Here is a 22,344-nt window from a genome sequence, read left to right as displayed (position 1 = left end):
ACTGGGCAGCCAGTTAGGAACTCATCCTCCCACGACAGGAAAACATCTCTACTGGTCTGAGAGCTGCTCTACGGACCTGAATGCCACTCAGCAGGGACAGTCAGCGGATGTTGTGGTGGGTACAGGGTATCTTTGGCGGTGAGGCAGTCTCTCTGTTTCCAGGATTGTGATCTGTGACACGTCTGAAATGATGGAGCTGTAATTCTAGTAATTCCAGGAGGAAGGAATACACAAACTGAACTGTACTGTTCTACTTCATTTTATTACCAGAACTCCTAAATTGAATTATAGCCTCACAGCTTGTTGTTCCCTACTGTTTGTTCTTTATGGAAACTGTTTATGTGTCATCGTGATCTAGAGCTATTTTTGGCACAGCATTAATCTTTCTGTAATGTGACCTTGCCCTGTTAATTCTTCCTCTGTGAGAGTTTATGAGGAGCTTGTTGGCTTTGTGCTCTGAAGCGCTGACTCTGCACACACTGTCTGCTTGCCCGAGTGTGAGGGTTATGCGTGGATTTTTGGTGACCTGCTGGGCTTCAGTAATTTTTGTTGATGGTAGAGAGGGTGAAAAACTCCAGGTGGTGTAATTGGTCTGACAGCCACATCCGCAGTGTCTGTGGTATCACAAAGGAAAGTGCTGTCAGAACAGCAATGCCATCAGGGATATCAATGACAAAGTTCAGATGAATTGAGGCTGTGAAAATGTGTAGTGTGATGACTAAGGAGAGGCTGTGGTGCATTTGCATTTGTAATGCCTCTTCATGGACAGTGGTGAAGTGGGGGATGCTCTTTTGGAAACATATCAACAGTAAAGCAGTACTGATGTTTTAGTGAGGTAAATAATCTTTCTCAGACTTTCCAGCGCAACGTGCCGAAAGAGACTGTTTCTCAGCTTGCTGATGCTTTCTGTGTTGAAATTTTCTGCTTTGTGCTTTGTCATTCGCATTTCAAGCTTGTAATTATTCATTGTGCACTTGGAGAAAGTCTGCCTCAATTAATGAGTGTTGTTCCACCTTAGATAACAGAGGATCTTCTGCTGGAATTGACATACTCTACTTTAATACTTGTTAATGAATACTTTTAGTCATGTTAATTATGAATGTGTAATCATGGAGCACTTTGATATTACACTGTCAGATAGCAAAAGAAATACCAAGATCAGTGTATTCATTAAGTTTCTGTAGCTGTAATGGTCCTAGCATATAAGCAAGGCCGGCTTTGAAGGGAGAAATACTGCCTTGTCTTAAACTGATCAGTTGTAGCTGGAAAAAGTCCATGAGGAAAATGTCCTCTGCAGGCCCTGGAAAGATCCATGCCTTACAAACCACACAAATACCCTCAAGGCAGAGATATGCAAAGGCTGTTGGTTGACTTAGACTGTGGATAGAACACTTCCCGAAAGGGAAATAAATGCTCCCAATCCTCAAGAGAGCTTGCAGTTCTGCACTCCTTTGAAACTCACAGCTGTCCTCTGTGGCTGAAATGCACTTAATGGTATTTTTGGATTGAAACACCAAAAATACAGATGGATTAAAACTAGAGTCTGCCATTTCTAAATTCTCCTCTGTATTTAAAAAAAAAAAAAAGGTGGAAAAAATAATACTAGACTGCAAGGTCTAAACAGGTCTCAGATTTTATGAAACAATTTTAGTTACGTTATTATAAAAATATTGACATATTTTATAATATTTACACTGAAAGAAGAAAACGTCTAGCTTTCGTCTAACTGTTGCTAAATAAATTTTTGAAATCCAATTCTTAGAGATTTGCAGGCTGTGTGTGTTTATGTTTGTTTATGCTGCCAAAATCTGTATGGTAATTTCTGTATACCTAGATTAAATCCTAAACAGTGCTCCAGTACAGTTTAGGAAAAAAAAAAGGTAACAAACCAAATTTTCCAAAATCTTGCTTTGTAATCCTACCATCTTGTGGCAGTCTGCGGTATTGCCTTAGCATTCGGTCAGCAGAAGGAAAGTAAAAAAACCCCCCAAATTAGTTTTAAAAATTGTGAATGTGTCCCTGTCTACTAATTGGGACCTGGGTTTCTAACCCCAGCCCAGAAAGCACCTTTCTGTAGCCTTGTATACAGCATGTACTTCAGGACGTTAGTTTGAGAACATAAGACTTCTTATTGTTTCCTTGCTTCTCAGCATCCTGCCTTCCCATTTCTCTCTCAGTTCTTCCAGCAGTCTTGAGCACTCAACTCTTGGCAGTGATAGCCTATCAGTACTTCACATTGAAAGGAGAAGGTTTATAAATTGCATCAGTTTTCAGGGCTTTTGTCCCCTTCAGCCTTTTTATCCTCCATTTGCTGTGCCCTCAAGGAGTAAGTATTCCACTTCACACCAAGGAACTGGTATAAAATTATTCTTATGTTCTACACGAAGCATGATCCTGGCAGTACAAAGAAGGAAAGATGATATTGCTTAATCCCCTCACTGGGAGACCTATGTGTTAACTTTTAATTGTTCTTTATAATTTCTCACACTCAACCTGTTTGAATCTTGTATTTTGGAAAGGCCTCTCTAGTTTTATGCAAATAGTCTCTGGAAAAATGTGGTTCAGTCCTTCAGTAAGGTCTGGGGAGTTTCTCTGTTTAAATAATAAAAGTAGTAATAATAAAACTTCAGAAAGATCATCAGTGCTGAGCAATCAGAGTTAAATTCTCTGCGGATTGATGGCCTGTGCTCCCTTTCATGCTGCAATGTAGGGCACTGTCCAGTTCACATCTGCTCTCTGTGGCTGCTGCTCTCCTTCAGAGTCTGACTAGCAAAAGTCTTTCCCTCTGTATTTGCTTTTTGCTTTCCTGATGGACCCACAACTTAGGAAACTGAAGATCTCTGAAAAATTTGCTTCCTGGATAAGGCTGAATAGTGGCAACAACCTGGTCATGCATGGCATGGTTGCGCTCTAAAAACTAGCACAAACAGCAACAAGACATAAAAGCAACTACCTGAGAGATTGTTGGAGTCTGGGTTTGAAGCCCTTGGGTTGTACAATCTGTAAGGAGTTTTGTTAGCCAGGATGTCAAGAAGAGGTGCAGTTCACTTAGTTTGCATCTGGATTGGGAATAGAGAGAAGGCAAAGGTTAGAGGCCAAATCTGAGCTAGCACTTGAAATCTGATGAAGCAGTACAACTATATCTAGTTTTGTGTATAGTACTGTTCCTTACATATGCTATGTACGCATCTGAGGAGTGGGACGGGGTAAACACAGGATTCCTGGTTTGGATCCAAGCCAGTCTACAAGTAGAGGGTTGCATTCAAGAGACTGGAATTTGAACCTTCCTTAAAAACATGGATTTGCATTACTGCTTTGTTTATAGAATTTCTCTAGAAAACACTTTTTGGAATTTTGGCTGGGAATTATTAGTGATTGAAATAGAAATGTTTTCTGGGAATTTATTTCAAGGAGGGTGGTGATGGTTAACATTTAAATATATACAGTGCTTTATCGTTTCTCTTCTGTTTTGACTTGAATTGCTGATACCATACTACATTAATCTAAGGTTGTTCCCATCATTCTTGTTAAGGTTTAACTTAGTAAAAGCTATTATTGTTTTAACAGATCAATCCAAAATAATAATTAACATACCTCTAGCAAAACTTAAATACATCAAATACCAGTGGTTCCCTTTGAGAGACTGTGAGTTTAAAAAATGTTCCAAGTGTGAAGTCTTCAAAGAAAAAGAAAATACACAGTAATGCACATTGTGGAAATGTCTGTGCATTTTCTGTTTCTTTTGAATGAAATCAGCATAATTTAGGATCTATTTTTTTGATTTTTCAGAACTCAGAGGGAAAGATCCCAGCTTGCAGTGCAACTCTTTATCTGAACTAGGTAAAGCATGCAGAACATTCCAGTAAGGATTTGAATAAATGCCTGAGTAGCTAAACAGAGAGGTGGAGCCAGAAGTAACACAAGAGAGATTTCTTCATGCTAACTTTTAGTTTTTATCTATTTCTATTTATTTCTTTTCAGGGAAGTACTCCTAAATTACCACAAGGTAAATTTACACACCACAGAAACATTTAAGCAAGTTTTATTGCATACTCTGAACTTGCGATTTTGATCTTTCTCCCCATCTTCTTATTTTTAGTATAGCTGATAAACAGTCTAGGCTTATACTAGCTGTATGCAAAAAAACCCTTAAGTTTCTGCAAATGTAATTATGAGAAAGCATGTGTCATACCAGGTCTTTGACTGTCAGCCCTATAATGTTACCTGTTGTGCTAGCACTCTGGCATTTTCTGAGTTTGGTGACTTGAAGTGCCTTACCTTACTCGGACAGGATAGAACTAAAACTCATTTCCCATGGATTTATGGTTCTGTGTGTAAAGTATATCCATGTTTTCAGTGTAACCGTACAGCTAAAAGGCACAGTAGTCATTTTGTGGGAGCCCGTAGGAAAAAGATGCATTCCAGGGAAAGAACTGTAATTCAGATGGAGAAGTTTCAGCTAAACAACTGTGGAATGTATGGTCTCCTTTAAAACTTGCTTACTTAATACTGATACCAGAGGATATGGTGGTACAATGGAATTGAGACATGCTGGGTGTGTTTTGGGAGCTGGGCCATCTCTGGCAGGAGAATAATCCTCACTGTGCAAACATAATGCCTGGTTTCTGGCTCAGGCGAAAATGAGAAGCATCAGTCAAAATGGATTTTGCATGCCTGTTGTTAGATGCCTGTCAGTGAGAGCCAGGATCTTCTCAATTACCTGTCCCTGAAAATAGGGCCTTATGTGTAATTATTTATAGTAACAAATCAACAGAGTTGACAGGCTCTTGCTTGCAGGTATCCTAAATTCTTTATAGGACAAAAAAAGGAAAGACAAAAACCAGATTATAGATACAATCTATAAATGTATATACTGCTGAAGAGTAAAATCTGGGGTGACAATGGAAAAGTTAAGTGGCAGTTTTTAGCCTGTCAATCTCACAGCATTATTCCAATTCACAGTACTGACTTCTTGTATTCCAACCCAACAGCAATACAGATGTGCACACGGTGGCATCACTGCTTAAACTGTACCTAAGGGAGCTCCCAGAACCAGTCATACCATATGCAAAATACGAAGATTTTCTTTCCTGTGCCAAAATGCTCAGCAAGGAGGAAGAAACGGTGAGTTGGCAACTTGAGTAAGATGAAATAAAAGGCTGGCCTGTTATAATCTGGTCCAATTTTGAGGAGGAGAGAACCTGGTGATTACCTATCCTAATTTAAGATGTGCATCTAGTAATTAAGGCTGGTTTTATATGAAAATTGTTGCCACCTAGGTCATTTGGAAGTTTAAATAAAGGCACATGGCATGACCTTAGCTGTATTTATTACATGTCACTGAATCCAGTTCAAGTAAACATCATTGTGGTCAGTAGCTTCCGTTTTGCATGAAGGAGATTTATATTTTCGTGGATTATCATTCTGAAGTGTAAAAGGAAGGGTCTTAGTTATTGCTGTCCAACTCTTGCCATTAATCAGGGGGCATTTTCTTCTAAGTGCCAACTTTTACTGACTTTTGGTTGAAGGCCAACTGACTCTATTCATTGCCTATCATTGAATCAGAAAGCCTCAAAAAGATGGAAGCAGGCGACTGGAAGCAGGCCACCTTCCAGACTCTTTTAAAACAGCATAACACAGATGAGCAAAGTAAGGATTCTGACTCATAATATGTGCAGTGCAGTGGCATGACCCTACTATGTATTAGTCTGAAGACATAAGAAACTGAGTGCTTGTTTTTACATTGTTCTGCTTATGGGTAATGAGGTCAACCCTGATATTTGCTTTTCATAGGCTCATTCTGTTGATTTCAGTCTACTCCCCTAACTTTCTAAGGTGGTTATTTCTGTTTAGTTTCTTTTTGACATTTCAAATCCTGTTAGAACTGGAACCCCTCTTACTTAATTTCCTAATTAATTGAGTTCCTATTCATCTTTTCTAACTGAGAAACATCCCCTCTTTTCTAACTGAGAGACCATGTCCTTTCTGAGCCTTCACTTGATGACTACCAACAGTGGAGGTGGTAGTTGTTCCCATGTGATGGAATGCAGGGGGAAGGAAGATCTGTGGCCAACTGTCTTTTATAGTCATAATCTCTTAGACCCGCTGAAATCAGACTGGTTTCTTCACTGTCCTTTACAGCTTGCTACAAGGTGCAAATTTTTGTCAGCTGTTTGCAAAAGGTGGGAGTGGGCTGTTCATCTGGTTTAATTTGAGCTGCTCCTCAGAGCTAAGGCTGAAGCTATTTGCTTGTTCATGTTGCATATGTCTCTGACCATTGATAGCTCCAATGTAAAGCCACCTGACAGCTCCACAGTTAGTCATCATGCAGGTTATACTTGCAGTGATACTCATTTTCAGATTAAACTTTTGGTCATTTTATATTGGCTTAGTCTAGAATGTATTTATGTAGTTCCTCTGCAACTATGCCATGAAGCACTTAATTAAATTAATTTTGAAAGCAAGATTCAAATTGCAGTGGCCTGTTGGTGCTGGCAGTTTGTGAAAAATCAGTACTATAGGTGATGAGCCGCTTCAGTCCTCTTTATGGTGGCTTAGCAGTCCAACTATAAGGCTAACTAGACTTTCAGTTGATCTTTCTCCATGCAGAAGTTAAAAGTGCTAAGGGAGAGAGCTGTGCATCTTGTTCCTTTTCTTAGCCCACAGCCAGCAAACCACTATCATGGTCCACCCATTTTGATTTGTGTTTTCATAACATATTGTAATCCAAACCCCACTGATGCTGGCAAAGTACCAAAACCCCGTACTGAAAAAGAGTCTAAAGGGACTGGTTGGTGAGGAGCATAGCTGGGGTCTGTTTCCACAGGGCACGGAAATTAGTGCGTGATGTTCTGCTTGTCCCATTCCCAGGGTAGGCACAAACTGAAATAACCATTTATGACCTGAATCTAGTATGGACCAAAACTGGGTAAAATACCCAAATAGTCTGTCATATGAAAATGCCAACTAGTTCAAACCAGGACTGATCCTGGAAACCTCAGCCTTATTATCAGCAGGAGGAGGAACAGAGCTGCTGGTCAAAAAAGGAAAGAGTAAAAGAGAAGGGAAAGACAGGATGAAACCAAGTTTTCTATTTACTTGTTTATTTTTATCCAGAGCTAATCCTGGTTAGACAGATATAGCTTCCTCCATCCAAAATGGGTTCTACAAGCTGTTCCTGATGGTAACTTGTATATAGCATTTAACGCTGCAGTTTCAGCGATGTGTTTATTGTCTTGTAATTAGAATTGCTGACATTTTTTTGAATCTCTGGTAAAATACTAAGCAACTGTGTCTCACAACTCTTTCTTTTTTTTCTTTTTTTTTCTTTTTTTTCTTAAACCACTTAAAGGGCCTGAAAGAACTGGTGAAGCAGGTGAAGAGCCTGCCAGCTGTCAATTATAATCTGCTGAAATACATTTGTAGGTAAGTGCTCTTGCAAGAATATCACAATGGTATTTATAACTGTGAGCTGACAGACAAACCTATCTGTGTATGTGCCCTGAAGGAAAAGCATTATTCACAGTCAGAGGATTGGTGAACTTAAGTAAATGCACTAAAAATAAAGGTTTACTGCATGACTAATTACTAATTTGCTCTATCAAGGTGCGCTTTCATAAGCAGGCCACACTCAGCAAGAAACACAAGAAAGTAGAAGTGAGTATGTTCTGTCCTCTTTATAGGACTCTGGTTTTCCCATTTCTAACTGCAGTTACGGGCCTTGGCTGTGCACTCCTGAAGCATGGTATCCTTGAAAACTGTGTATGTCTTGTAGTATTTAGAATAGTTTCGTGGATACATCTAAGATCTTAAAAAACATGTCTTATACAGTTGCAATTTGTGAACTTACAGAAAATTCCCAGCATAAAAAAACATTTTTAAAAGAATATAAACTTTTATTTTTTCAATTGACAGTTGCATTTTGAGGCTGTTTTGAGCCAAGTAGTTGATTAATTATGCTGCAGTAAGTTACCATCTTCAACAGAGTTATCTTGTAGTCAGTCCAGATTGAGATTTAAATTTTGTTGTCAATGTATCCTTTTGAAGAAAATCTGAAGAAGTTGAGGAGAATAGCCTTGACCTTTCAACGTGTTCCGTGAGGATTTGGAATGTAATACTTGAACTGTGTTAAGAAACCATCACATGCTTTGACTTTTTTTTTTTTAATTTCCTTTTTACATGTTCCTTAAAGGCCTCTTTTTTTCCCCACAGATTCCTTGATGAAGTCCAGTCTTATTCGGGCATAAACAAAATGAGTGTGCAAAATCTGGCTACTGTTTTTGGCCCCAACATCCTTCGCCCCAAAGTGGAAGATCCCCTGACTATCATGGAGGGTGAGCTTACTGTACATAACTTGCAGTAGAAAGAAGGAATATCTTCAGGTTTATTAACAGTACAATACCAGTCCATGTAGTATTTGCAGTAAGTTCCATATAGGTTTATAGACACAGAATTCTTCAGCCTGTATGAACTTCTGGGTTAAATCTTACAGGTTACTCTAAAGTGCAACATTGCAAACAGACTTTGCGTGAGATTGTGATGCCTTGGCAACTTCACTAAAAATGTACTTTTTCTCTCAAAACTTGCAGCTAATATGGCATGTTCTTATTCAGCAATATGGTTGGAGTGCAGTTAATATTTTACCTGCGGTTCTTAAGGATGAGAAGTTAGTACAGGTTCATACTGCAGTGACCCATGTAGAATTGCTCACAAGGCAGTGGTATATGACACGCCTTCTTGCACAACAGTGATCAGATTGCCAGCTGCATTCTCTTATTTACAGCAGTGTTTCAGCTGTAGCATTTTGCTGTGATTAAGACAAAAATATGGCCATGACAATCTCCTCCTATAATTTCCTTGTAGGCTTAATCTTTGTGACTTTAATTTTCCATAAAGTACATGACACCTTTTCTCCCTCCAAACACTTTTTTCTTAATATGCACGATTTACTTAACTTTCTCAGAAATTAGGCCTGTACACAGACCCTGCACTGCAGATTTTATCAAAACTCAAAAACGCCGTGTTTGTAGTTCGGTCTTTTCCTGTGAGTTTGATGCTTTTTCTCTTTCCCCAGAGACAACAATTCGCCATATACTTTGTTCATTTCTGTGTTTTTCTGGAGTCTTATGTGTCTTAACATAACAGCTATGTTCTTGTGAACAGAAACATGGCATTTCCAAATCATGTATGAAAGCAGCGAATATCCAGGGTTAGCTGTCTGAACAGTAGCTCAGACAAGCCAGAAAACCTTCTAACGTGGAAAGGGTTTCTAATCATCATGTTCACTTTAATGTCTGGATCCTCGTTGAAACAGAGAATGGTTTGATCCTGCATTTGACTAAAAAGGGTTTGCAAGACCAGGTGTCCAATTTATGTGCATGTTTATTATGACTGTACATGAGTATCATCAAACCTGCGGCTTCGAATACCCTTAAATCTGCGTTTGTGGCTTCCCCCTGGTTTCTGTACGTACTTGTCTCAAATGTCCAGTTATGAATGCTAGTGTCTAAATTACAGTGCAGTCAAGTGGTACACACACCAAGGGGGTTGTTCTTTAAGAGGAAAGGTAGCCATTTATTACAGCAAGTAGCAAGCTGTGGTCCTGCATCAGTTCTGTACTGTGCTATAATGTGGCATAGTTTCCTGGTTGCATATAGTCTCACCACAGAGAACTTAAAGGCATTCACATTAAATTAATTCTGTCATATTACTGCCCTGTTTTGCTTCAGAAGACTAAAATGTCTGTGTCCCAGCGATGCAGATCCCTTGCCTGCCCATTTTTCTCTTAAACTACTAAATACAAGCACTGTGCCAGAATAAAACTTCGGTTTTAAAAGCGATCGCCACATTGAGTTGAAACGCATCACTTATAATTATGTTATCCTTTGCTACTCATTATCTCTTCTGTAGTCTTTGTTGTGGAGGCTCTCAAGATAAACAGATAATAAAATAAAGTTTATTTTTAATACAATCAGTTGGCTCTCCAGGAAACATCCAAATGGCAGATCCGAATGTCCATGAGAGGAGAACAAAGAACTATTACTACTGAGACTCCTAGGATTTAATGACAATCCAGATTGCTCGGTCACTCACCTAAAAAGTGAGGGCTCTCAACCTTGAGGAATTTCCTTGGGCAGCATCCTGGCCCATAGGGAAAACCTCAAGGAGTTTCCTTGGGTGGCATCCCGACTCAAGGGGAGAGTCTTCGAACGCCGGGTGCTGCTCCAGGAGGGACTAGCTCAAAATGGCTCCCCCAGGGGACTCCATTTATACCAGAGCCAAATCTGACCTGTGGTCAATATCAGCCCTTGTTGGCTGAGGGCCCAAATTACCATAAAGCCCTGAGAATAAAGGCATAAAAAAAAAAAAAAATCAGTGGCCACTACATTTCAGCAGCCAGGAAGCCCCATTTTCATCGAGTGGGTGCACCTTCCACAGCCTTCCTGGGATGCAGTTACTGTCATGGTAATAGCTTCTTCACAAAAGTTCCTGTTCTTAGGGTGTCTGTGAGGCCTACTGGCTTGGTTTGATGGAAGGAAGAGGTGGTGCTAATCTGGCCCGGTAGCCAGAGGCACTTCAGGCGTGTTAAACGTTCAGGATGTTACACAGATGGATGCACTGCGTAAATGTTAGTATAAGCTGAATGTTTGCTAAGTATTTCTGGAATCTGATGGATAAAGTATATTTATGCCCTAAACAGAACAGGCCATTAATGACCATGTGCCTGGTGTCTCCTTTCAGGTACGGTAGTAGTCCAGCAGCTAATGTCAGTGATGATTAGCAAACACGAAGAGCTGTTTCCCAAGGATGCAGATCCTCAGATGGGACCGGAGGTGTGGAACAACAACAATGAAATGCCAAAGAAAGCAACTGCAGGGCAGCTACAGAACAAAGAGAACAACAACACCAAGGAGACAGCAGTGAGGCGCTGCTCTTGGGACAAATCTGAGTCTCCCCAAAGGGGAAGCATGGACAATGAGTCTCCGACTGCTCTGCCAGGCAGCAAGACAAATAGCCCCAGGAACAGCATCCAGAAACTAGATGTCACCAGAAGCCCACCACTCACTGTGAAAAAAAATCCTGCTTTTAATAAAGGCAGTGGCATCGTCACCAATGGGTCCTTCAGCAGCTCTGTGGAAAGCCCTGAGAAGAGCCAGACCTTACCAAACTGTACCCTGCAAACCAGGAGAACGTCATCCCTGAAAGGGCCGGTGACTAAGATGGGCACACACAGCGTGCAGAACGGAGGTGTGCGGATGGGTGTTTCTAGCACAGACGGGCACAGCAACACCCTCAACAGCCGGATGCCAGGCTGGGTGCCCAACGGCTATGTCACACTGAGGGACAACAAGCAGAAGGAATCGGTGAGTGAGTCAGGCCAGCACAACAGGCTTTCCACCTACGACAACGTCCACCAGCAGTTCTCCATGGTGAACTCTGATGACAAACAGAGTGTGGACAGTGCCACCTGGTCAACGTCCTCTTGTGAAATATCCCTCCCTGAGCACTCCAACTCCTGTCGTTCATCCACCACCACCTGCCCTGAGCAGGACTTTTATGTGGGTAACTTTGAAGACTCTGTGCTGGATGGACCACCACATGAAGACCTCTCTAACCTGGGTGATTATGAGAACAAAAGTGACAGAAGGAGTGTGGGGGGCCACAGCAGCCGAGCCACCAGCAGCAGCGATAACAGTGAAACGTTTGTGGCCAGCAGTACTAACAATCACAGTGCTTTGCACAGCCTGGTGTCCAGCTTGAAGCAAGAGATGGCCAAACAAAAACTAGAGTATGAGACAAGGATAAAAAGGTAAGACTGTTTGGCTCTGCCATCTGACTGCCTTTCACAAAGTAAATCCAAGAAGTTTTCCTTCTCATGACTTGCTAGCAATCTGCACTAGCTGCAGTCACTGGGTGCTTGCCACTTGAGTTTCCCATCTTTCAGTGTTGACATACTTTGACATTGCTTTTGTGATATCATGATCCAAAGGGTTTGTTTCAGAGCAATACACGCTATCCTATTGGCATCAAAAATAAAGCTAGAACCTTGTGCGTTTCTGTAGAATCTAATTAATAAAATCAGTAGGCTCTCACAATGTTTTCATGAGTTGATGCCTGTTCTCCAGAGACTGAGAAAGGCAACTGGGCATCACCTTTCACAGAATCACACAGAATCATCTCGGTTGGAAAAGTCCTTGAAGCTCCTCCAGTCCAACCATGAACCTCACACTGACCGTTCCCAACTCCACCAGATCCCTCAGCGCTGGGTCAACCCAACTCTTCAACCCCTCCAGGGATGGGGACACCACCCATGCCCTGGGCAGCCCATTCCAACGCCCAACAACCCCTTCTGCAAAGAAATACTTCCTAAGAACCAGTCTAACCCTGCCCTGGCGCAGCTTGAGGCCATTCCCTCTTGTCCTGGCACTTGTTCCTTGGGTCAAGAGACTCATCCCCCCTCTCTGCACCCTCCTTTCAGGGAGTTGTAGAGGGCGATGAGGTCTCCCCTCAGCCTCCTCTTCTCCAGACTAAACGCCCCCAGTTCCCTCAGCCGCTCCCCATCAGACCTGTGCTCCAGACCCTGCACCAGCTTTGTTGCCCTTCTCTGGACACGCTCGAGTCATTCAATGGCCTTTTTGGAGTGAGGGGCCCAAAACTGAACACAGTCATCGAGATGCGGCCTCAATTACTGTCAGTGAAAGCAGTGCTGTGGCTTATTCCACCTGTAGTTTTTGGGACTGGGAGACTGCTGGAATTCCTTTCCAGAGTCCTCGTTCCTCTTGAGACTGCATCTGGGAGTTACCTCTGCTCACAGTCCTATCTCCAGACTGCTGCTCTGTCTGAGCCTTTCCTTCACAGCTCAGACCTGTTAGAGAAGGCAAGGGGGAGCCGTGTCTTTGCCTGCAGATAGTGCAGACACTTCTCGCACACAGTGAGGTTGCTAGTGTGAATGGCCAGTGAATAACCTCAAAGTCTGGGCTTAGCATTAACTAGTGCACACAGCAGTGCATGGCCGAATGCACTCTTACTGTAAGAAAGGTTCTTCGGTAAAGCTGTTCAGGACTTGTGTTCTGTTCTCACCTCTGTTGGACAGTAGCCCTTTGCATTGGTACCTCTGGCACTGCAGGTCATAGCTGGATCACAACATGGGAGAGCTACTGGCAACAGCAGCTGCCGGCGGAAGTGCAGCGTACAGAATATTGTACTCTTTCGCCCACATCACTGTTTTCAGTGTAGTATGCAGTGTTATAGAACACTTCTTATAATGTATGAGGACTGTGTACCACTAGGATTTTTAATACTTTCCATTGGAAAGCTAAATCTTAAATAGTTTTAGCTTTTTAGACAAAAACCATGATGATTGTAGTTTTTTTAAGTTGTCTATCCATAGATAGAGCAGATAGATCAGCTGAAGAAAGGAGATTAGCAGTGAAACAAAGGCATTGAGAGCATTATTCTGACCTCGTAAGTGACAGTAGTGCAACTACAGCAGGAGCCAGGTGACAGCACTTCTAGAAGTAAAAGGAATACTTAACCTGTTCCTGAAAAATTAGATGGAGCTATTTGCTACTATGCACCTTGCCAGTGGCTGTTACTAGACATTTTCTAAGTGAGGTACCAAAGAGATTGCCATATGAGGATGGTTCATTGATGAAGCTGTGGTTTTTGAGATATACCTCTCAAAAATTCAGTCTAAGCATTGTAAATCAAAAGACATGTATGAATTTGGTGGTAGTGTGCATTTTTACTCGAGGGAGTGAGGAGCGCTGCTCAGGAGTTGTCTGCTTGTATTTTGTTTTTTGCAGCTTGGAGCAGAGAAATCTCACCCTGGAGACGGAAATGATGGCCCTGCATGAAGAACTGGATCAAGAGCGGAAGAAGTTCACAATGGTAGAAATCAAAATGCGTAATGCAGAACGGGCCAAGGAAGATGCAGAGAAGAGGAATGATATGTTGCAGAAGGAAATGGAGCAGTTTTTCTCCACTTTTGGAGAACTGACAGTGGAGTCTCGCAGACCAGAAAGAGGCAACACCATCTGGATTCAGTGAGCATTGGAAACATAGACTGTGGGACTTTGGGGAAGGGCTTTGGGGGTATTATACTATATCAGGTGGCTGGTCACCTGTCTGAGGCTAGTACTCAACATAATGTTATAAACCCTTGAAGGAAGAAATCATACAGACATTAACCACTCATATCTACAGTGTGTACTTATCAAGTTATACTCTTTGAATGCTTCATGAGACTACTGTCAAGTGTTACAACTGGATACATGTATATAAATTTTTTAAAAATCACCTTAGAGAGCAAGAGATGTATCTGGAGAAATATTTTAATGCAAGTCTTGTATTTAAACTGGTAAATTGAAATGTTGTTGCAATCAAGCTTTATATCAAGGCTTTTCTCCCTTGCACTTAATGTAATAAGCTATTTTTGGCATCGTGTTACCATCAGCTTATTTTGTATATCAAATGTTTTTTGGTTTTGTTTCATTACCCCTCTTGCTGGGGAGTGAAGATAAACAGATATGTTAAGGTATATGTGGCAGTGGTTAACCCTGATTTGCGTCACTTCTGAAAAGGCAGCAGGATGAGGAACAGTAGCATGCTATGGGCAAAATAAGGCGGTACTAATTTAACGGAATTGATGGCCAGGGTAGAAGGTACCAGGGCACCCATATCATAAAAACCAGGTGAGGATGTCAAGTCAGCAAAACTGGGGACAATGGCAAAAGAGTAAACAGCTGCTTGTTTGGGAGAAAATATGGGTGGCAGAGTAAGAAGTTGGGAGAGGGGAAAGGGGAAATTAAGGGGAAGTCAATCACATGACCAGAGCTTTTTTGGGTACTGTAAAGAAGCCCTGTGGCTGATCACTGCAGCTCAGAGCAGGAATATAAATGTTCTGACCATATTTGCATCTGATTTACCTCTGTACTCTGCATGAGAGTGAGTCCTTTTTGTAATGCTGGTGAAGGAAGGGACACACAGAGGGGATGAACCAGACATCCTGATAGCCTTGTCAGTGTGATGGGTGCTGAAAAAAATAACAAAAAAATTACGTCCAGAGCAGAAATTACCAGAGCAACTGTGTAACAAACAGCAAATAAGGAAGAAAACACTGACATATTCACCACCCATATTTACAGTGTATATTAGCAAGTTATCATACTGTCTGAAAGCTGCATGAGTTTACTGTCAAGTGTTACAACTGTGAAAGTTCCCAGGCTCACAGCATCACCAAGGGAACACCTAGAGGGAACAGCCTGGAGCCTAACAGCATGCAGAGTACCAGTGAAAAAGAAACAGCAAACCCATGCTGTAAATTAATATACTAAGTATAACTGGTATTTTCTACACCATATTAAGGATTTTTTGGTTTTAACTTTGCATTTATGACTGCAAGCTGTATTATTAGAGAGGGTTGTTGAGATCTCTTGGCTTCCCTCTAGTGTCCCTTAAATATATTGCAATTATTTCTTCATTCCAGTTGAGAAAGAATGAAGGTAGCCTCAAAGAACATTCTTGGTTATAGCATGTATATTAGGCAAGTATTAATTAGATGTGTGAATTATACTGGGAAGCAAACATGAGGTCTACATTTCAGAAATACTAACTTACACATGGTGCTTGTGGATGCACTATTTGTGTCTGGTGAAGTTCAGAGTCCCCGGTCAGGGCACCTATTGTAGTAACTACTGTGAACATGTCTAGTGCACATCTAGTCTGTGTGTAAATCAGAAAAAGTCAGACAGGAAGAGATCAAGGTAATAGGAAGGAGCATGTTTTATATCAGGTAGCAGCAATCACAAGATGTCCCTACAGTGGTAATAGAATTCTGATTTTTAAATTGAATGAGAGACACCTTGATATCTGATGCAGCAGACCTCAAAGTCGACTCACAATTTAAGCAGTATCTGAAATCTGTTGGTGTGACAGTAGAGTCTGAGAGAAGTATTTTCTTAACTGGAATTCATTTTTTTACACTATATGTATACAGTAGTCCCTGCAGCAGTACCCTGTGGTGGAGAAAGTCTGATTTTGATTTCCTCTAGCAGTCCCTATGTCATTCAGGCACTGTTGCTCTCTTAAAATTTAAAGGAATACACAATTCCTAAGACTTGTTCAAGGACCTGTGTAAATGAGGACCTAAAGTTTAGTCAACACAGGTGTGGCAGAAGGTGGACGGTGAGGCAGTGGGGAAAGGTGCTGCTCCAAAGTTATCAGCTGATGCAATGGCAAAAATGACAGCTACTTGATAAATTTTTATTTCCGATACTTGCTCAAAATTGACGAGGAATAGGAATTTTGTTTCATGTCCATATCTGCCTCCAGTGCCCTAGGCCATACAGTATGCGGGAAGGAGGGAAGGTATTTATCATCCACGTACTTAGCGTTCTGTGTTCAATTCATTTATGCTCCATCTTCACAGGAACTGACTGGAGGCTTCTGGTGATTTTTATGTGCTACATGTTTTCCGTATTTGTTTGGACAGGCTTCTTTGTACACATCTGTTTCTGAACTCAGATTATTTCTGAGGGTTAATTCTTGGTCTACCCCCAAGTCAAGCCCCAAACTACAAGAATGCAGTTCAGAGTGGTTTTTTGCTTATCTTCAGGTCTTTGTATTCACCATGCCTGAGATGGTTTATAAGACAAACTGTTTCAGTGAAAAATCTATGTAGATCCTCCTCATTTTTATATTGTTCTTTATGAGGATTGCCATTAAACACTTTTGACTGAGACTGAATGGTGCTACTGCAGTGATTTCTTTAGGGCGTGATCCTTGGTAAAAACAAGAAAAATTCTTTTTGCAGGGACTCTGGGAAGGTGGTTCTCGATGTGAATTTTATGTAGGTCTTAGACTGGAGTAGACCTGGCTCCTCCTGACTGATGCCAGGCTGAGAAATCAGAATTTCTATTTTGTTTACGTATCAGAAGGATCTTGACCCGCTTTGAAATTAGGACTTAGTCTTGGATGCAAATATAAACCATCCACACAATTATAGTTGTTAAAACTAGCTAGCATTTTTTAGTCTCCTGGACACAGAAGCAAAATTCCTTAGTCAGAATATCTTCTAGGAAAGTCTTTGTTATTCTGGGAGCAGCTCAGCAGCTGAGGTTTCTGTCTGTTTGGCCCAGCTCATTTTGGCTCTGATTTCTTGATGGGTTTAAAACCATTCTTGGTGCTGCTGTCACCTTCCAGCTGTCTACTCCTGTACCCTACTTGTTAGTGCTCTTGTCACTCAGCTCATCCCATAGTGGTCTGTTTCCTGGAGCTGAACCTGTACAAAACTATTCTTTGGGTTAGCTTTCCGGTGGTTGAGGTCTGGGTGCTGGCTCAGTAAAATATCAGTCAAGTTCACTGTAGCTGTGCCATTTGGAGTCATCTTAAGCAGTCATAGGATCACACTGTTTAAGTATCTTTGAATACTTTTTTGGAAGCTTGTGTTAGGCAGGATTTGTCTGTTTGTTTGAAGCTTGTCTTTGTCTGGATTTGAAGCTTGTCTTCATATTTGAAAAAGTATTCCAGTCAGTTCCTCAAAGAATGTTCCAATTCCAGTTTATATGGCTGATATCTCAAATTCCATGCTTTGCAGTCCAGGACAAGACTTCACCTCATTGTCTCTGCAGAAATCATCTAGACAGACGGGGAAACATGAGCAGGCACAGCGAACTTAGAAAAATACTACCAACAACATACATCGAGTTCCACCATGATCCATCCAAAGTATCCCACTCCTCTTGTGAAGCATCACTGGCATTTAGGCTGTGGTGATAAAGTTTATTTACATCCTTCATGGTCATCTTCATGCTCCTATTATTGTCTTACTCCTTTAAATTAAAAGCGCAAAATTCTCCATGTTTCTTACATTCAGAATCAAATAACAAAATGCTATTCTTCTAACATTTGTAACTTCTCGGCTGTACGATACCGTTTCCACGTGGTCCACAACCGATTTGTTGCTTCGTTCCCTTCTGCATGTCCAGCCTGTGTGTGACATGGGGTTGACATAGCACTTAGGGGTATGGCGTAGTTGAGAATGGCCAATGTTAGGTTAATGGTTGGACTGGATGATCTTCAAGGTCTTTTCCAACCTAGATGATTCTGTGAATTGACCTGGTTGGCAGAAGCAATGTTGCAGGGACATGCTGATGAATCTAAGTGGCCAAAGGATAAAACCATGCTCCCTCTCCTGCAGTGGAGTGGAAAGGGGCATTCATGAGATTAAGGTCAAAGCAGGCTCTGAAAGGCTCTGAAAAAAACTATAAGGATTTCATGCAGTGTACTTGTTGATCATTGGATATCTCATGAAGGTAGTTTTTTCAGGAATCTTGCTGTTAAGGTATTGAATGAAACTGAAGCTTTAGCCAAGACAACTGGTTTTATCCCCAGTCTGTGTAATGGAATTGGGTCATGTTCTAAGGCCAAGTTGACAGTGTTACCTGCTATGAAAGGACACTAAGAAAATTCCAAGTATCTATTAAATAGTATAAATTTGCTTTCAGCTCTTCCTCACAGGTGTTTCTGTGAACTCCCAAAATCTATTGTGGGAATTCACTGGCCAGCTCCAAGCTGAGAACAGCAGTTAACAGCTCAGCCCTTCTAGCGCACAAGAGACAATGCTTTTACAATCCATCAGTACACATGGCAGAAAAAATCCTCTCGGAGCTAATAACCAATCACAGGGTATGATTCCATTCCATTCAGAAGTGGAAGTTCGGGACCACACACACACTTAGAAGCAGGCTGTCAGAATGCTACAGTCGAGATTCAGTGAGAGAGGGAGGCACAGTTACCGCTGTTAATCCCATCTCTGGCCACGTCATCATCCGGCACTGTGGTGGGTGATGATGCCCTACATGCCTTTGCACAGTAGACTGGAATAGTGACAGACACTCACTGTACTCTTCAGTGGTAGATTCTGATGTTTTGTTCAGGAAAGCTTCTGTTTTCCTTTCTGTTTGTGAGAACCCTGCTACACATTTGGAGTGTGCTCTGGTGCAGCAGAATAATTGAACTTACTACACTTCTTTTCTATGTTTTTCTTTCTGCATCTCATAGAGCAAGTTTCCCAAATATAAAAATTGATAAGTAAAATGTTATGTTAAATGATACCCAAAACTTGTATGTTAGGTTTGCATAATAATGAGGAGGAAAGAAGCTTGCTAAGATTACCACTTTAAGATCTGTAAGCAGTACTTGATTCAGTAGTTAAAGTGATGGTCCAGAAATTTTTGAGAAAGATCCAATTTGCTGAAAAGAATATTTAACAAATATTTATTGTATAGCATCCCCAGAGGGATGGAACAGAGACGGGGTAAGGAGACACTGAATAAACAGGTACACTGATTTACATGTTTTGATACCCAGTCAAAACAGTGAGTTGCCTCTGGTTGCTGTACACTTGAACCCTTCCTGCCTGAGTGAAACTCCTAATTAATTTTCTTTCTTTTTCTGAATTCCCTCTGGAGTCTGTCCTTTGAAGAGGAGAGTGTCTGCAGACTCTGTGCCCCTGGCAAATCTGCAAGGAAGCAGGAGAAGGGGAGATAGGAGAAGAGAAATTAACACATATTTGGGATGTGGGCATGCAAAAATAGAGGAAACAGATGGGAGAGATGAGGAAAACAAGGAAATGAATATACCTGAAATTGCCACGTGTAGGTGGTAGTAATTTGCCCTCAGTTAAGAGCATTCTTTCTGAAAGCTTTTCTCTACAAAAAGGTTACTATGGTTAATGTTGCACTATTCTTTCAGAGCTTTTTCAGCTCTGAATTACTTTCTGGGCAGACACCAGTAGCTAGGTCAACTGTTTCACAGGCTGCCTTCCTTGCTTTTATCAGTCCCATGTGCTAACGGTGAGAATTTCATGTGGAGAAATACCTGGCAAGGCCGTTGCTGTAAGAGCTGAACGTGAGGCCAGGAGCCCCAGGAGGTCAGATGGTTCTCAGTGGATGGAACTAACGGCCCCCAGACCATTGTTCTGCACCTCCAGAGCAGTGCTTCTCAGGAAATGAAATTATAGATGGCAGATGCCCTGCGGGTAAAAGTTGCCATAGCTCTACAGAGATTTAGGAAGTGGTGAGAGAAGCTGAGGAGCTTTCCCTGCTAGGCTTTTAGGAGCTGTCATAGTGTGTGTGTGTTCACAATTAGCATTGGTCATCTAGTTTTGCTGGAGAAATGCTTGTCAGCAATAAAACAAAGTTTCTTTAGTATGCCAATAATAATGGAGAGTGCAAAAAATTTTTGAGGCCGGAAAAATGAGCATGATGCAAATATATTCCTCCCTTTTTCCCAAAGGGATCCAGGGTAATGAGCTTTATATACAATACAATTCCATTTCTGAATCTCCTAAATGCAAGAATGGAAAATCCTCTCTACCTCTGTGTGTATGACTCTCTTCATGTGAAAGGTTTAAAACGATTCATGTTCAGCAGGACTTTATTGTGATGTTTAAAATACTATTATGAGCTGTTTAAAGTGCTATTATGAACATGGCTGTAATTTTTTAACCGTACAGTATTTAGGAGGTGACTTGGCTTGAGACCAGTTTTGAGCACCAGTATTTTCTGTTCAAGTCACAAAGGCGTACTCTTTATTTTCCAACCTTAACAGTTAACCTTAAAAATTAGACAGAAGGATGTTTCTTAGTTCGAAGGGTTTTTTTAGGTTTTAATTTCTGAAATGTAGCCTACAGTTCAGTCAAAATGACAGTGATTGTGGCACTAGTTGCAAATCAGTTTCCCACACTTTGTAACAGAAAGTGCTCTCCAAGTCTTTATCACTGCTAAGCTGTGCCAGTAACCGGTATTTTTAATTGCACATTCTTTATATCAAGCTGAACTACAGCACCCGGATTTTGGCAGAGCAGGATGACTGATGTAGCACTAGCTCTTCCTGTACCCGCTTTTAACCTAGACTGAGCACTCTGGTGAGGTTTTGCTTAATTCACTCTTGCAGATGCACACTTTGTATAACAGTGAGATCTTATTTGTGTGAAAAAGTTACAAATTCACACCTACCTAATTCCATAATAGCTCCATATTCCATGTGTAGACATGCCCTAATACTAATAATGCATGTGGATAATCGAGATATTTGTATAATTTAGTATTAACAGTGAGTTTATCACAATTGACTTAATTGATACTCTTCTGTCTGACTACAGGGACCAACATCAAAGGAGGGTGTGATGGAAAGTGAGCAGGGTATGAACCACGACAGAAATGAAGCATCTCTGGAGGCAATTCCAAAGGCCGTTAAGAGAACGGTTCATGAACTATTAATATATTTCTGTGCTGCCAGCCAGGCCTCTTTTTTCCAAGGCCAGAACCTAAGATCAAAACCACACTAAGCTGTTAAAAACCTTGCCTAATAAGGAAAGAAGTGGAGAGCTGCTAGTATCAACTCAGGAGGACATGCCGAGTAAAGAGGGGTAGCTTTCAATGCTAGCAGGGGCTGGGTAAATTTGCAGGACTTTGCAGGATGGGCACACTTATCAGCTTAGGTTCTTAGTCCATTTGGTGTTCCCGTAGTGCTGCAGTCCAGACAATATGCCATGTGGCAAAGCAGGCTTTACTGGCTGAGGCACACAGCAGTGTACAAGTATTGCTATGCTAATTCTGGAGGTGGCTCAGTCCATGCAGAACCAGCTCCAGGCATTGTCAAGCTCCTCAGCATTTCAAGCTACAGTGTCTTTCATTCACAGTGTAGACATTCTCCAAACTGTTCAGCTACAGCCCGAGTGCTTCTCCTCCTCTGCGTCTCTCTCCTTACTCTACGGCCGTAGAAGTAAAGCGGAGGCAGCTGAGTTTCAGTGTCCTTTGAAAGAGGTAGTGGGTGGAGAAGGGAGCAATCCACCTGCTCACTTTAGGTTTATGTAGCTGTATCAGTAGCTTGCCACAGGCATGAAGAGATGAGTCCCTAGCAGTTCCCAGCTGTAGTAGGGCCTGCTATGTTAATGCAGTTGGAAAGGACTGCCAACTCCCAACCTTGGGATCCATGCCAACAGCTTCAGGTTTCATTCAGACAAAAATGAAGATAATGGCTCAGGAGAATGCCTTCCCTGTGACTGTGGCTGTCAGGTGAGAACAGGTTCACGGTAGGTTGACAGCCCCATTTAGTTCTATCCTGGGAAATACTTAGTGAGAGCTGGTCCCTTGGGAAGTGTGCCCACAAGGGAGAGGGAGATCATAGCTGAGGTTCACTTCTGAGCTATAATGACACTATGGCCTGTAATTGAAGTTTGAGGGGAAGCAATTGTGGAAGTCAACTACGAGGTATACGTGTGTATAGACTGGTAGAGACGTGGAAGAAACTCCAAACAAATTTAGTATTGACAACAGA

General features: G+C 41.5%; 1 protein-coding gene across 8 annotated transcripts in view; it reads left to right on the top strand.

The window, feature by feature from the left end:
- ARHGAP24 (Rho GTPase activating protein 24) overlaps nt 1–16,741 on the top strand; it is a 228,870-nt gene extending 212,129 nt beyond the window's left edge. For all 8 annotated transcript variants that reach the window (XM_074867554.1, XM_074867557.1, XM_074867555.1 and 5 more), the window contains 5 exons: nt 4,992–5,124; nt 7,352–7,425; nt 8,212–8,333; nt 10,741–11,809; nt 13,806–16,741. In XM_074867554.1, the coding sequence (XP_074723655.1) occupies nt 4,992–5,124; nt 7,352–7,425; nt 8,212–8,333; nt 10,741–11,809; nt 13,806–14,049 (1,642 nt within the window). In that variant the 3' untranslated portion in view covers nt 14,050–16,741. The remainder of the gene's footprint in view (nt 1–4,991; nt 5,125–7,351; nt 7,426–8,211; nt 8,334–10,740; nt 11,810–13,805) is intronic.
- Nucleotides 16,742–22,344: the final 5,603 nt, after the last annotated feature.

The sequence above is a fragment of the Strix uralensis genome, chromosome 4 (assembly GCF_047716275.1).
Source record: "Strix uralensis isolate ZFMK-TIS-50842 chromosome 4, bStrUra1, whole genome shotgun sequence".
In the NCBI taxonomy this organism is placed as follows: Eukaryota; Metazoa; Chordata; class Aves; order Strigiformes; family Strigidae; genus Strix; species Strix uralensis.
Note: the sequence above shows the minus strand (reverse complement) of the source record. Positions and strands in the feature narration are given on the sequence as shown.